General features: G+C 38.6%; 1 protein-coding gene across 1 annotated transcript in view; it reads left to right on the top strand.

Moving 5' to 3' along the window:
- Window positions 1-813: 813 nt before the first annotated feature.
- Window positions 814-17,422, top strand: part of ANKFY1 (ankyrin repeat and FYVE domain containing 1) — a 48,477-nt gene continuing 31,868 nt past the window's right edge. The window contains exons 1-2 of the mRNA XM_075194975.1: window positions 814-917; window positions 3,695-3,887. Of these exons, the coding sequence (XP_075051076.1) occupies window positions 908-917; window positions 3,695-3,887 (203 nt within the window). The 5' untranslated portion in view covers window positions 814-907. The remainder of the gene's footprint in view (window positions 918-3,694; window positions 3,888-17,422) is intronic.

Raw genomic sequence — 17,422 nt, 5'->3', positions numbered from 1 at the left:
CTAGGCATATGGCTCTCCAATTTACACCCAGGAGTTAGTTTGTGTTTACACTACCTATTGAAAGGAAGTCAATTAGCTAAGGAAATACAGGATCAAATACAATGGATGTCTATGATCTGCATATCTTAAGCTGGTCTCTGCACAAAGGGTTTACCTAATTCAATTACCTCCTCCTGGGCTCATTTGGTCACACATTTATCTGAGTTGAGGGGTCAGGTTAATTTAGGTATTCATGCAAAGATTTATTTTGGGTCCTGACATCCAATATTCTATTTCAGCATATCAGATTTATGCTTTATCCTGACAAACCACAACATGAAAACAAAAGGGTAGGTTGGACCCTGCTCGTGAGAGTTTACAATTTAGTAACTGGAGCATCATCATGATCCAATGGGGCAGGGACTGATGTGAGTTCTCTGTACAGCGCTGCAGAATCAGAGGCCCTATATAAATAAATGGTGATGATGATGTGACTTGTCATATTTGTTGCACATGCTATTTGCTTATTCAAGCACCCTATTTGGACTTAAAAATAAAGCTTCATCTGAATTGTTAGTAGAAAAGGGATAATAATGGTTTGTTTTCGTTTATTAAAGAGGCCAATTAAAGTGTCTCCATGTACTTGCAATCCTAAGGGATAATATGGAACACTAACATCCAGTGTTCGTTACTATGATTCCACTGTAACACCCAGCGCAAGGAGCAGCATTCGACCAATAACAACCGCTTTGTGTTTCCCCTCTAGAGGGCGCTGCGTCCCTTTTGTGAGGGTGACAACGCTGAGCAGCAGCGAAGGAGTCAATGGATTTCATTTCTTTCACATCAACCGGGATCTTCCTAACTCCGCCCGCCAGTGGTACGTCCAATCTGTCCGCCCTTCTCGCGATATCACCCGGGCGGATCCATCATGGCGGAAGGTAAAGAAGTGGGCCCTGGGGGTCTAGTGTAGTGACTAGTACGGGGGTGGGAGTGGGTCCTCAGGTTGTGTCAGGCTGGGTACAGGGTCGGTGTGAGTGGCTGCTGTGTCTATCAGGATAATGTATGTGTGGGAGTGTGGTCTTGTCTGCACTGCCGTAAGACATACTACTGGGTACATCATATCTCATCGTGTTGTGGTCGAGTCCCAGAGCTTATGTATGTGATCATTTATAAATGTAAGAGTAATTAAAAAAAATAAACATTTCTGGTCAGAGCAAATTGATGAATGGTACTTGAGGGATGGTCTAGTTGTTGTTACTGGGCTAATAAGTGAATTGTAGCGTAGTTACCTGGAGTGTACATCCCAGCTGTATAACTTGGGAGTTGTTCTCCTTCTGTATAAGTTGGATTGTGGTTAAAAACAAAACAAAAAACAAGTGATGCAGTTTCTATTGTATCTGATGCAGTTGCAACTATGTAACTCATCAATGTCATTCAGATGCTGAATTGCTGGTGTGTGATAAGCACCCAGCAGGTCCAGCTGTATCCAGAATGCACTAACAGTGATGAATAACTTTAACCCTGTTTTTAGGCAAAATCGCAGATGAAATAATATTCAGCACACAGAGCCGTATCTTAGAATTCTAGCGCCTGGGGCAAGAAAGACAAATGCCGCCCCCCTAGCCCTCAATGTTAACCAAATTAACCTAAAATATTCCTAAATTGCGCCCCCTTCAGCGTTGTGTCCTGGGCGGTCGCCCCTGTCGCACAGCCCTAGTTGCGACCCTGACAGCACACATAGATGTTTCAGAATAGGTCCCTTATACAGTTGTGCTGCTGTTTAAATATATGCAAAATATACTTGCATCTGGCCTAAGAACTACACCTTTTCAAAAACTGCTGGAGCATGGTAGCTTATGAATACTCTCCAGCCTCTAACTGATGGTGTTCAAATCATGTTTGTTCCACATGACGGGGGCTGCAAAACTCAATATAGCAAGAAATTATTGTTGCGCCGTAACTTACATTGCACACGATAGTAAAAAACAAGTAAGTGTGCTGTGCACTTTGACACGCATGGTATGATAATAAATAGAAGTATACGCCTTGTGTCATAAGAGATAATACTGTTCCATGCTAATGGTGGTTTTACATGGATGTTATCTTAATGTGAAACTCATGTGGATGTTATTGATATCAATACAGCTTATTATTAGGATGCTTTAACTGTCCTATGTTTCTCATCTCATAACTCATCTGTCTACTTATGTCAGATGTACTTTCTGTGACTAAATTAATTAGGCTTTTCTTATTTGCTCACATGTACTGTCAGCAAATGACTGTTTGATATTCTAGCATGCAGGGTCATAAGGTGTCTCTGTCAAAGCTGACTGCACAGACCTTTGCCACATCAAGTTCTTTCTCAGCTTGTTAGATATGAAGTTGGCCTTGTTGTTTTACACATAATCATGCCTGGTCTGTGATATTAAAGATACCAGATCATTTCTCATATATATTATGTAAATTCCACAGTGACTTAATTACCTACTAACCTCATTGTGCTGTTTTATTGACGACTTTGTCAATTAAAAATGGTTGGATAAATGCTAGTGGGTGGTTTGCCATTGTGACTAAATAAAACTGTCCTGGGGAAAATACCACTGCACTTTGTGCTGTACACTTCTCCTACACCAAAGACAGGCTATGGATGGGGCCCCCTAGCATTTAGCCCTATATACATAAAGTTGCGCACTGTGCACAACTATAACTACTTCCCCTGCTGGACCATATCATGCCAGAAACTCCAGAGACATTATAGCCAATTCTTCCTAAAAGAGCGGTAGTGTGTCTGTGGTGGCAGTAATATCTGTGCACAGTGCTGAACGTTGGTTCTAAGTGTTAAATGTCAGGAGACCATTCTACTGATTCTCTGCAAATGCACTGAGGCTGGGGATGTATTCAGTGGGTATGCCGACTATTGTAATTCTTGTTACAGAGCAAATGCTGGTTTGTAGTGCTGTTTATGGGGGCACAGTATAACTCGTTATCATGGTGTCAACTTTATAAAGACTCTCAGTGGCTAGAATAAAATCCGGGGGTAAACTTATCAAGCGGCGGGTTTGAAAAAGTGGTGATGTTGCGTATAGCATCCAATTAGAATTTAGCTGACATTGTGTAGAATGAACTAAATCAATAACTAGAATCTTATTGGTTGCTATAGGATTCATCTCCACCTTTTCAATCCCGCAGCTTGATAAATTTAGTCCCTGGAGTCCAACAGGCCCAAGACTTGTGTTATCCAGGATTTTCTCATAAAAGCCAAGACACAACATGGATGTCGACCCCGGTGACTTCATACAATTTTTATGGACGTGGCCTAAGTTGCATATGTACTGGAAAAAAATACAACAAAGAGTGGAACGTGTTTTTGGACCTATTGGGCAACGTTGAAAGTAGATTTAGAAGCTAAATACAATAATATAGTGACGCAAGAACTGCTTTTGTAGATAAGGGCTAGTAATGTAGTACTAGATTCCTGAAGCAGCATCATAACTGAATCTGTCAGTGTCAACCCAAATAAAAATATGATTTGAAACAAAGAAAGACAACAATTCTTTTGGCATATTGTGGCTTTCCATAGAGAGAGAGTTTGTGAAATAATTATAGTTTACTGTTTCTGTCAGGTTAACATATAAAATGATCTATTGTAAAATGGTTTAGATTTTGGAAAGGATTGCTTAGCTTATGTGCACTTACATTTGGATTTCTCTTAAAGAGGAAGTGGGCAAATTGCAGAAGCACTTGGCGCTTCTACGCCAGGAGTATGTCAAAATGCAGCAGAAGTTGGCAGAGACTGAGAAGAAATGCACCCTACTAGCCGCCCAGGGCAATAAAGAGGCCGCCAATGACTCCTTCATCAGCCGCCTCCTGGCAATAGTTGCTCATCTCTACCAGCAAGAGCAGTACAGGTAGGAGAATGGATGTAGCTACGTGGGCATAATTGTGTGTTATGTTCTGTGTCCCTGCTTTCTGGTATATTCTGTTTAGCCTGTAGATCTGTTACATGAATGGTTTTTGTTTTTTTTAATAGAACTTGTCATAGAAAAGAGCCTTATATGGCAACATATTTGGCACCATCTTTCATTCACAGTAGGGACAGCACACGAGTGGTGATAACGTTTAATATAACGTTGTATTTCTGAACATTGTTAATATATGGCGGTTATTTTCATCTTAAAAAAAAAAAAGCACTAAGAGAAGTGTGCTACAAATGGTGCTTGCTACATTGGAAGTTTTTTTCATAAGTAACACTTGTAACACCTTTTGCATTCCATTAATGGAGAAACATATACTAGAGTCTGTAAGTTGTACATTTATTTTTATTACTCATTTAACAATGCATAATGTTATCATGGATCTATTACAGGATCTACCACAGGAGGAGCACTTTTAGAGGGCCAAGCGATAAATATTTTTGGGTCCTTGAGGAGGCCCACTTTCTGCTTCTTTTATCAGCCTGAAGCTATCTGTGCTCAGGGTTGCTGATCGATCAGTGGATTTTGTGGCCAGTTTAGAGGCATGTAGTAGATCAAATTGAAAAGATCTGGTTATTTTGTCAGTAGATCACAAGGAGTCTCATGTTTGACAGTCTATAAAGTGCACACTTTTGCCAATGAGCTATGTGGCCGACAGTATTATCTGTCCTGTCCAATCAATTCTGATTGGATTTTGTTTTTTTGAGATCATGGTAATCTTGGTCTGTTTACCATCCAAGGTTTGATCCATCATATGCTGGTCTTTGCGTTGTATGATCCAGTTACCTGACAATATGCATATATCCACTTCTATTTATTTCACAATTTTTTATTTGCAAAATGGCTGTCTGCGAACTGTTGATGTGCCTGGGGACTTGATTTATCTGTACGAAAGAGAAAATGCTGGCACTTCTGCAAGTTATTGTCAGCATGCATTGTCTTATTTTGTATACAGTTTTGTTTTAGTGTCTGTGGAACTAAGGAAGTGACACAGAATTCCATATTTTACATATTGAGTAACAGTTGCTCTGCTTACCAGATCATCTGACAGTACTCCATCTTTTCTTTTGAGACGTATTTTCATCTTTTGTATCAACAAAACAATTATTCTACGGAGAATAGGTGTAGTCACGGGTGTTTGGGAGCATGCTTCATATCTGTGGCATGACAATGGCCACACATTAAACACTGGAATAGAAAGTTTTTCAGTCCTAGGCAAATGTGTAGAAAAATAAATAAAAAAGTTTAGGAATCATGGGCAAATGTTAGGAGGCAGGGGTTTTGTAATTAAGTGTTTGCAAGTCACACAGAAATGCTTAGGGAATGTGTTATGCACATTGACAGGTGATAGACACTTTGCAGATTTAATCTTTGTCCCAAAATAACATGGATACACTGGTAAAAACCAGTGTTCAAAACCGTTAGTTTTGTGTTCTTAGAGAAATCTGTTTGCAGAATATTTTTAAGGTCAGATAGACTGGATCTGTGCATACATATATCATCTGCATGTAAACAGACTTAAATAGCTGGATAGGTCAATGATGAAGACAGAAAACATTAATAGCCGCAGAAGAGATACCCACAGGTAACACTTAGGTATTTAGATTGGAAGATAAAAAGTAGAGAAACCTCGTCTTCCTTTTCCTCCTCCATGGAAGCTGACACAACTGGGCTAATCCTCCTTTCCCGCTTGAGTCAGGACAGAAGAGGAAACCCTACTTCCGATGTTTCTTTTTCTGTCCATCAGTCAGCAGTTTTGTTATTGTTAGTAAGAGGGTTTTACCTGCAGATATGTGATCCACTGCCAGGAGGCAGAGCAGGCTCTCTTCATGTGCCCCACATTATACATGTAGTACTAGCCAGAGGGAGGGGGGGTGAGGTGGCGAGGCTAAGAGCTGCCTTATTCCAGGAGATCTGCTTCTCCAGTTAGAAGCAGCTCCACGGGCGTCATCTTTATACAAGGCCACTAGGCCTGCACTTTATTTACTGAAGAAAAAAAATATGTTTAAAACTATCACAATATAATAAATAACAATAGCAATAATAAAATTATATATAAATTAAAACAGACCTGCTCAAGGTCACATCATGCTAGGTGTGCCTGAGATCCCCTAAACAACAACTAAAATAGAAAAAGTAGGTGCAGATAGGATGAGCAAAAAAGGTATATAGTTTATAACGTAAAAATAAAGATACATCATGCAATCATTAATCAGTGCTGGTAAAGCAAACACAGTATTATAGACCTGAACATCACTGCATATTAAGTGTAAAAAAAATACTTTGAAGTAGGCTGTCCATATATGTATATTAGCCACTCACACAATGAACACAGTCAGTAGTTCAATTGGGACACTTCGTAAGCACAGCCAGAAAATGTCACCTGAAAGGGAGCAGAGTGATTGCCCACTAGGGGCTAAATGCAAAACACTCCACTGGTGTTCATTGCTGTTAGTTGTTTCCATAAATATGTCCAGAACAAACTTTAAAAACGTTCCCTGAACCCTTGCCCGTTGTGAAGCTGGAAGCCAGTTGGAGTATGGTCACATATGCACACAGTCCTCATATGTGCTAGCAGGGGCAGGCATATGCTTGTGATCAGGGATGTCCAACAAGCAGTCACTTGCACAGTCACATACTAGTATTGGGAGAACAAATCTCCAGGTATTAATTTCAGTAACTTTAAAGAAAAACAGAATCAAAGGTGTCACATAAGGGTGCACTGTGATGTCCAATACTGTTTATCTATTTGTGTTAAGATTAACATAATTCTTTTTGTGGTCATAAAGTAGCATGTATTGGACAGTGATATTATCTGCAAAATAAATTGTTAAAATTATGTGAATTGAGATGCACTTTAAAAATCCATTTAGTTCCATGACATGTATCACATGTGGAAAATGATGAAATCGTGGTTGTGGTAAAATATTTATTGCACCTTTCAGAAGGTAGTCAAAATAAATGGTCACAGACTAACATTCTGAAAAATTGTTTTTCTTTTCTAGATTATATGAATGTATTGAAACAATATTGTTTTCACTGTGGGATAGAAAGAAAAGAAGAACATAACATTAATGTTTTTTGTTATTAATGTAACAATAATTGATATTTATTAATAAAATATTTTTGCAAAATAACTCTGGTAACTTGAGCCCTTAGTTTACAGAAACTTTCATTAACAAACTCATTTCTCTGTCCCTTCAAATTCATTTTAACAAAGATTTACTGTATAAACACCACTTTACAGCTGACTGAACACAGCCCCTTCCTCCGCTGTTTTTAATAATGCATGGAAATAATCTGCCTTCGTCTTCTTCACAAAACAGTGAAGAATATAATGTGGAAACTGCTCCATTAGCGTCTTGACCGCATCAGCAATAGTTCCTTCTAACTGAAGACCCATGGTTCATCCTTCACTATCCCTCCTCCTCTGCAGATAGGTTATTTCACGTGAAAAGACTTCCTCTTCAGCATTAATTGAAAGCTGGGCCACTATGCCTTTGCAGTCATGATATTGTTGTAGTGGACATTCCTTACTGTCACTATTCTGCTACATCAGATACTTAACTTCATTTGAGCAAAGTTGGTAAAGAATGGCGTGAGAGCGCGTTGCAGACGTTCTATATTGGCATAATAACTGCACAAACAGAGATTTGATGGGTTCAATGACACTAGAAGACAGAACTTTGTCGCATTTTAAAGAATTTTGACTTCCCAATCTTCAAATATGGGTGCTCTTCTTTTTTTTTTTTTTTTAAGAGAGTTTAACATTCGATAACTGACATGAGGTCAACGGATACGTTACATGGAAAGACAATGCATTTCCCATTCCCTTTTTTATTTTTCTATACGTTGCTGACTGGCAAGTCCATGCTGCAGCTTTTCCAGGTTTTTATTTTCCCTAATAGTAGCCCTTTTTGCTTCACCCTTGTGAGTACAATGGGCACATTTACATGCCTCCTTATGCATTAAAACACCATGGCATGGCTCTTCAAGGTTGTAGCAACATGAAACACACAAGGTCGTTTTAAAAAACTAGAGGAATTTCCTTTTCCAAACATGTGTAATGCTTCTATATTACCTTCATTTTTGATAATAGGAATTTTGTCCCTTATATTGTGGAATTGCGCAAGAATGAGCAGCAGTTCAAATCTTATATAGATAATGGACATCCAAGGTGTGGTTTCACCAGAGAGGAGCTTATCAGAGGAGTATCACATCCCACGAAGAACTTGTCGCAACATGTTGACAGCAACACTTTGGGACATATTCAATTAGCTTTGCGGTCCACGATTACGCGTGGCTGCATATGTAAGGGGACAATGCGGTACCACAATATCGCAGATTTCCCTTCGCAACCCTGTAAGGAGCGCACGAAGTATGCGATGTTGCAGTAACGGGACTCATGCAGCCGCACATAATGGCGGACCGCAAAGCTAATTGAATATACCACTTTGATTCTTTTTAATACTAGTAGGCAACTGGAAATCGGTCAAAAATTATAACAATGGTCAGATACTATCGGACTCTGACTAGTCCTGTTTGCTTAGTGCATGTATTCCACATGTGTCTTTAATTAATAAGATCATGACTAGCACCACTTAGTGATTCACTTAGAACTCCTCTACAAGGCATCTCCAAGTTGGTAGCATTCGGTGATCTCTACAGTAACCCGGACTGTGTGTCTTGCAGTTTTATTGTTGTCACATAATTTTAGGAATGCTACCTGGCAAAATGAAAATGTGAAGTCAGAGGCAGATATAACATTGATTCTGTACCACGGACAGTTGCTAATATCACTATTAAAATATTTTGTTGCTGAAGTTTTTAAATGTTCTAGCGTAAAGGATTCTCGCACAATGTCAAACAAATATTAAAACTAAGAACCCTGTTAGGGCAGGATGATATCATCCAATCTAGGAGTGAGTAATTGTAGGAATTGAAGATAGCCCTAGTTGGTTGGAAAATGATTTGATTTAAATGTAACGATTTGAATTGGATACAGAAGTTTCGGGTTTTAGTATCATTACAATTAATATTGAAGTCCCTGAGAACCAGATGTTCAGTCTTGGCATTCAGAGAGAGAACACTCCCCAGAAAGGATGACGCATTGATTATAGATTGCAGAGATGTTTGTGGGGATGGTAGATAGCAGTAATAATGATGAGTTTATAAAAAGGGCAGCACACTATTCTAAGTAGGTGTTTAAGTGTAGATGGACTAGAGGGTTATTTAAAAGTAACAAGCCAAAACTTTGGGAATCTTTACATAAACTAATATTACCCTGCTACATTTCACTTATCTTTCCAATGTGTGCGATAACCAGGAATGGCTATAGACGCATAAGTCGTTTTGGGACTTTACTAAGTTTCTGTGAGAATTCTGACTTTGGACTTATGTAGAGAGCACCAAGACTTTAATGTATCTCATTTTAATAGGAGAATATGAATTGTTTTTACATGGACAACAGGCAGCCCTTTAGGGAGTTTGAAAGGTACAGTGTGTAGAACTTTGTATTGTGTTGATAGGGATCAGCCAGGCTTTGTATATGTACCACCTGCTCAAGAGAGTAGCAGGATGAATAGAAATGTGACTGCTAGCGATTTGTGTGAGAGGCAGTACTGCCACATCAGTTTTGGTTACAGGTGCTTTGGAGGCTTGTTTTCATAACTCGCTATGAACATTCATTAGAAAATAGTTTTATTTAGTAAACCATGGTGAATAACAACAGAAAGTGTGCACTTCTGAGAGGGGGCTGCGGTAAGGAGTTATAATGGGTTGATAGAATAGTCGCAAAGAGCAATAAAATAAAGCTAAGAACATTTTAAAGAATCCGTGTGGACTGCAAACTGTTCATTAGGGGAGTGCACATTCATCGCAGGGAATGTAAGATAATGGTCCAGTGTTTAATGTCTGTAGCATAGCTTCCAGGTAGTGTTCCCTGCATATTCAACTCCTGTATACTATACTATGACATTTAATACCCGTATAACTTCGCCCTGCACAGACTGAATTTGTAAGGGTTGCAGAGGCATGTGATCAATGACTGGAATCGGTCTCCACAATAACATCAATCTACAGACGCGGCAAAAATATCTTAAGCAAACAATGAAAAGCATGGGGGTTCTGCATAATCTGAACTTGCCTAATTTTAGCTGGTGCATTTAGCTGGTATAAATGGCTGTGTGTCTACATTTAGCAGATGGTAGTGATATAATGGGGGTGCTATCCTCTGTGTGGGCCCACAACTCAAAAGTCAGTACTTTAAATTCTTTACTGTAATTTACACTGCAAACTTTCCTGATAATGGCTGATGGCATACAGCTGGAAGTCAGCTACTCCTAAACTGCAGTATTTTTATATAGATCTTTAAAGATTCTAAGTGCTGTTTTATATTAGACCAACCACAAAAAAGTTTAGATGCCCTTTAAACAGTAAGCTTTGTTGCCTAGATGTTTTAAAAGTATATGTCCACAAACTGCAGACCTCCTATCACGTTTTCAGCTCTCGGACAAGGTCTTTTACTTGTATGTTCTTCTTCCACCATCCTCAGTAAATGTACACAATCTCTCATGTGCAAGTCCCTGTGTTTATTTAACTTCTCTCCAAATAAATTGATCACCACTTTGGAGTTGGAGGGGTATTAAGGTTACTGTACAGACAAATCCTCCATATAAGCTGAGGAGTGGGAACAGGAGATGAGTTGGCTCTAATTTTGGAGTCCTGGGAATTGGTCAGATAAAACCTGATGGAATCTTCCATATGCATCAGGATTAAAGAGAATGCAAATATAGAAGAAACGGATGTACCGCATAAGCAATAAGGTCTTGCACAACATTTCCTACATAGGGAGATAAGAGAATTTGTGTGGCTGATGAAACGAGAGGCTGTCTTTTTATTTTTATTTTTTTTAACGCATATTTTATTTCTGTGTTGCATAATAATTAACATTACTGTCATCACTAACAGTTCCAGAGAACTAGCAAAGCAATTCAGCAACATACAATTTTTTTTTTGTACAGAAGAAACATATACCAACTAGGGTGAGGAGTGGGGGGGGGGGGGAAGGTGACGGATAAGCAAGGGGCATGTGGGAATGAGGGAAAGAGGGAGGGGGGCAATATGAGGGATAATTGGTTGTAAAGCAAGGTGTCAAAAAACTAGAGATGAGCGGGCTCGGATTCCGCTAATCCGAACAGTGCGGATCTGAGCACTGTTCGGATATTTCCGGCGGGCAAAAAAATGAAAACGAGTCTCTGTCGTCCAAGTCTCGCGTCGAATCTCGCGAGGGGTGGGAGGGAGGGCCCAGAACAATTCCATCTTGTACCTCTTTTTTTGGCATTATGTGCTCAAGCTACCTCGGTGCAACCTTTTGGCCTAAAAACAATATTGTGAGGTGTTCAGAATAGACTGGAAATTAGTGGAAATGATTGTTATTGAATGTTATTGAGGTTAATAATAGCGTAGGAGTGAAAAAAAATCCCACAAAACTGGTTTTTAGCACTTTTTATGTTTTTTTCAAAATAAATCCGAATCCAAAACCTTAAATCTAAACCAAAACCTTTAGTCAGGTGTTTTGCGAAACAAATCCGAACCCAAAACCTCAAGCAAATCCGAATCCAAAACACGAGACACCAAAAGTGGCCGGTGCACATCCCTACAAAAACCCCCCTCAAAAACTAAAGTTTGCAATAGGAAATCACTCCAGGTTAAATCAGCTTAGTGCCATCTCGGTGTAAAAGCTGTTACTGTGGTGTGAGAGAGGATAATGCTCTTATGTAGTAGTCGGTCGTCTCTTTAAATTCCAACCAACTGAACCAAGTGGCTGTAAACTCAGAGTTCCGATTACTGGCCGATAGGGTCAGATCCTCCATGGACATATAAAAATCAATGCGTTTGAACCAATCAGACATAGTAGGAGCTGAGGGAGACTTCCAGTGGACTGGGATCAGAGACTTCGCTGCATTGTTTAGGTGTTTAAGGAGTGATTTTTTTATAAGAGGAAATGGGAATGCTGGACAACGACAGGAACCAGAAACCAGTGTCAGTCGGTACATCCGCACCTGTAATCAATTTAGAGTGGTGTATTATTTTGTTCCAGTAAGGAGAGATCTTAGGACAGGACCACCAGATGTGGAGTTGAGAACCTACATAAGAGTTACATCTCCAACAAAGAGGGGATACTGACGGTGAAAATGTATTTAATAATGTTAAAATGTTGTATTGGGTTTCAACAACAGTGGTGTTTTGTGAACAGACATGAGTAGCCATGAGCACGTTCGGCCACTGGATTGACGCAATAAGCTCTTGTAGATCTCTCTCCCATGAATCTGTGAAACAAGGTTTTTGTGTGAATTTATCCTCGATGAGTAATTTGTAGATTGATGAAATAGTATGTGAGATGTCTTTTACACGTTTTAGCAGAAGTCCCTCTAACATGATGGATATCTTGTACATCCTTTTACAATGCATAGCATTCCTTTTATTTTCTACTTTTCTCAGGCACATTTAGTAACAGTTTTGCTACATATGTAGACACCACTCCATCTGGTAACTGCTGATTTTATTTTTTTTGAGCAAAGTTAAATAGTTATATAAGGCAATTATTGAAACACACATTAATTCTCGACAGTTATTTCTGGAAATGTCTCCTATCTATAATGGAACCCTCTGTTGGTTGCCTGCAGAAGAATTGATGGCTTGTTTAGGTTACCAGAGTTTTTTTCATGATGTGTTTTTGCTGAGAACCAGCAGTTAAAACAAACCGTGTGTTTCAGCATATGTTGAAATGTGCTGCCGTCATATCTTGGTTGTAAGAAAGATATGTAAATACTATGTTCTTTAAAAATCACTTTATAAACCATCTCGCTGTCCCCTGTTGCCAGTAGATGTTCAATATAAAGAGCAGTCAGTGAATAGAAATATCTAATGAACACGAAGATTACATTCACACACAAACCGCTTTGCTCTCGCTACAGGTTAAATTGTATGTGATGACATTTAATTCATTAGCAGGGCATGAATTCATGTTTCCTACAGTACTATTTAATATACATTTAGTATTTAAAGTAGAAATTCATTGATTTTATTAAGTCATATTTCCTGTTTATAATTAGTTACATCTGAACAAAATGAAGATTGCTAATAACCTTAATAGGATGATTTACAAACATTGTTATTCATTATTCTGCTGATTTAGGCCTTATACCCACTGGAGTCAAAATACATGCTTTTACTATTTATTTATTTTCACTGGAAGTCGGTATCGTGTTGGAGCAGGTGTTACATTTACTTGCCTTCACATTACGTTGACCCCTCCCTCCTCTGAACGCAATGGCAAAGGCATTTTAAATCACTGTTTGTCACATGTTTTAATCCAACGCCAGTGGGTCTGAGCCCATGTGGATGAACATTTAAAGTTATAAGTGTCTAATGTATGAACAAAATTTTAGATGTTTTTGATATTTGATTGTTTATGCTCTACAGTTTCCAGTACTGTATTCTTATTGTGATTTTTCCAATCATATCCTATATTTTGTTCTTTGTTTACTTAAAAATTTCAAAATAAAAAGTTATAAAGTTATCGGATTTTCTGCATCAATAAGCCCCTGTGTACACTGGCATTAAAATCAAGCATTGAACATGTGTTAAACTCATGTCAGCAACACTTAGTAATACCACTTTCACATTGCCGCCCCTAAAATATCCTGGGTTTCTTAAGCCTGGTTTTTGCAGTGTCACAGAGCGTTCACAAAGCACCTTGGACCCGGGACGACTCTGTTGATACTGAACCCAGGTCTACCCTGGCAATAAGTGTCGGTCATCACAAGAGCAGCTTTGATTGGCTGAAAAATGGTGAGGTCATTTAATCTTTATCTGTTAGCATTTTTGCTATGTTATAATACACTGTTGCATCCTTTACAGTGCCCGTGATCTGTTCTTTGATTTCCTCCTCTCCTCTAATGGCCAGCAGCTCATGCACCTCTTCCTCTATCCAGTGTGCCATGCTTTCTCCTATCTCCCTTCTCTGCATCATTGAAATGACGTCATCCTCCAGCATTCCTAATCCTCCCAATCAGCTTCTTTATGTGAGACCGGGGTCGCACCGTTCACACTGCAGGCAACCTGGGACTAACATAGGAATAACCCTGCTAAAGTCCCAGGGTCTGATTCCCAGGATTTTACACTGACCCCCTTTTAACACTGAGCCTCGACTCGGGTCGCCGGAGCTGATCCCGGTAAAAACCCGTTTTTTTAGGCCGTGTGAATAGGGTATAAATGTTCTTCCACCCTGGGGCTGTAAACAGTGATTTAAACAAATGAACCCTTACCCACAGAACTTCTATGCATCTATGCAACATTCATGAGCGCTAGTGCTTGGCACAATCTAATCAAATTCTATGGAAGCGTTCAATAAGTATATGGTGGAGAGAGGGCTTCAGAACAGGCATTGTTTTTCAGTTCTTAATGGTGATTACTGAGTATTGTTAAGAAAACACCTGTGACACCGCATGTCAAACATTCTCCTCATCAATGTGTACCCAGCACTTACAGCTGCGGTTGGTGTGCTGGTCATTGGAGGACATAGACTCACATTCAGTGGTCAATCAAGCAGGCAGTGTCCAAAATACACTACTGTGCCCCCAAAGAGCTTGGCCACAGATGCAACCTGAAGTGCACCACCATACCCATTTACTAGCGTTAAGAAATGCTAGTAAAAGCATGATTATTAACGTCGTTGGGTAACTGGCCTAAGGGTTAACTGTTTAACAGGTCGCTACATTGCTGTAAACAGTAGGTCGGGTGTAAGACCACTATTATGTTTTCAAACTGATTTGATATGTTTCAGCAGATATATCCAGCTCACAAGTAGATAGTTTAGAAACCATTGATTTATGTTTCCTTTTTCCAACAGAATGCAGAAGAAATCTTAGTAACTAGTTGCAAATCTTCTTATATTAAAATGGCAAAAAGACTAGGAGATTTACTGTAGCATATGATATTCGTGGAACATACAACTAAAACATATTTAATTGAAATCAAAAAAGTACTCCTCTTTGAACCAAATATTCACAGTTACAAGGTAACATGCATGTCTTGTCCTCCAAGCAAAAGTCAGATGCTGATAATATATTCAAACCAAACCACTTTAACCCAGACCTGCTACAAAGCATGCACGTGAGTATAATGGAGAGAGACTCCAGGAGACACCAAATCATTTTCACACTATACAAAGTGCTTTGTCAGGGATGCAAACAATGATTTACTCTGTATGTAATATGCCAGATCCCATTAGCATTCAAGGAACAGCCGTATATCAATATCCTTTAAAAAAAACTAAACACTTCTTACATGATGATAAAACCAGGCATGCTGTAGTTGCATCATATGCAACATGTTTTCTGCATTTGTATTAAACTAAATTGATGACATTATGGGGTGCTCAGTTATTATATACAATTGGATCCTTCTTTTTCTGTTTTAGTGAGTTAAACTATTTTGGCTACATTGGCAAAATCCATCTAAAGATTTACAGCTGTTGTGGCCACTTTTATAAATTCCCTTGGAACATTTTTTTTCTTACGGTTGATGACATCTTCAATATTTTTCCTGTGTTTAAAAGTAATACAATACTTTTTCTAGATATATTTTAATTTGAGATTGCTTGTAAAGATTATTATATTTTTTTTTAATTTTTTTTTATTGGTTTTCAGCAATTTAATAACCAATTTAACAAGGGGGAGGTACAGAAAAATAGAGAAGAGTAAAGATCACATAGGAATAATAGAGGCATTTAAAACAGTACAATAAATTTTGTAATATTGTGAGAATGGATTATGCTAGAGATGTATTCCATGGGGGGCGGGGGCTAGGTCTGTCATGTTCTGTTGACAATGGAGAAGGTGAAAGGTGGTTTTGTGGCATTTAATATACACGTTATTAATCTTTGTGCGTGTTTAGGGATATCTCAGATTTGGCGGGGTAGTATTGAATAAGATAAAGTCCGGCAAAGTTACATAGGCTGTGTTTGCAATTAAGCAATGTATATCTTTCCAGAGGGGGACTATTTAATTATATTTAAAAAAGTCCTGAAATAAAGGTTGTTCATTGAATGTGTTAATTACCTCCTGTTTGTATATGGGGGGTAACATTTTCTGTTTGTACTCAGTGTTTGAAACCAAGTAGTTATCTCTTATAGTTTCTCTATCTTCATTATGGTCCAATTGCTTCTGTTTTAATGTATAGAGTAATGTTATTTTGATTTTTATTATAATGCTGGCATAAAAAAAATTGTAATTATAGATACTTTGAATTCTGTGCACTTCTTTGATTTGTAATGTGCCATTGTGTTATGTATCTGTGTTGTTGAATGGGCTATTGAGACTTTCATTTAGAAGACAAATATTTGCGTTTCCATGTTTTGTAACCAGTATTTCTGCACTGTTTTATTGCCAAGTTAGTTCCTGTTATGCTGTTCCCGGAAACCTGAGTTTATCACAGGACATGACTTCAAAGTTCATTTCCGCGATGGCACAGGAAAGGCAATTTGTGGGCGTTCTGCAAGATTTTGCAGTGGTCAGATGTCCTGCACTGTAACTTGGTAGTTTACTGTGACTAAAATAAAAATGAATCGTCTCAGACATCTTCAAGTGCAGTATTTACCTAGACAAACTCCTTTCTATATTTTCACTCTGTACTGTTTCATTTAATTTTAATTAGACCAGGTTACTCTAATCCTATTGCTGAAGAGTGGAATTTTGAATCATAGGGCTAGATTTACTAAACGGCGGGTTTGTAAAAGTGGAGATATTGCTTATAGCAACCAATCAGATTCTAGCTATCATATTGTAGAATGCAATAAATAAATAAAAGCTAGAATCTTATTGGTTGCTATAGGTAACGTCTCCACTTTTTGAAACCCGCAGTTTAGTAAATATACCCCTTAGTTGTGTATGGTAACTGAATTTCATACTATTTGTTTCCTCCTCTGGAACCTGTCACCCCACAACTGCACCATCTTTTAACACTGCTCAATATGTTCCTTTATGTGCTTGCATAGCATTGCCACAAGCATTAAGTTGGAAGATTCAAAGAAACGTTTAGGAGGGCGGAGGTAGAATTTAAGTATAAATAATAAGTTTGATATTTTGATCCCATTTTGTATGGAGCTGCATTTCACGTTACAATCTTTCCATATTTGTTTAAAAGAAAATCTCACATTGCTACACTATTTAGCTGGGGTACCCTGTTCCTTCCACTGTCTGTCTGTGGCCTACTCTTTGCTTCAATTAATGACATTGTCCCTGTAACATGCAGCCGTGTCCCCACTAACATAATGATATGGGTGACACAGTGGTTATCATTGCTGCCCCTCCGCACTGGGGTCATTTCGAGCGAGGGCCCTACCTGTGTGACATTTGTACTCTTTTTTTTTTTTTTTTTTTTTTTTTTTTAAAGAGGTTTTAATT

This window comes from Mixophyes fleayi, chromosome 2, assembly GCF_038048845.1.
Source record: "Mixophyes fleayi isolate aMixFle1 chromosome 2, aMixFle1.hap1, whole genome shotgun sequence".
Lineage (NCBI taxonomy): Eukaryota > Metazoa > Chordata > Amphibia > Anura > Limnodynastidae > Mixophyes > Mixophyes fleayi.
Note: the sequence above shows the minus strand (reverse complement) of the source record. Positions and strands in the feature narration are given on the sequence as shown.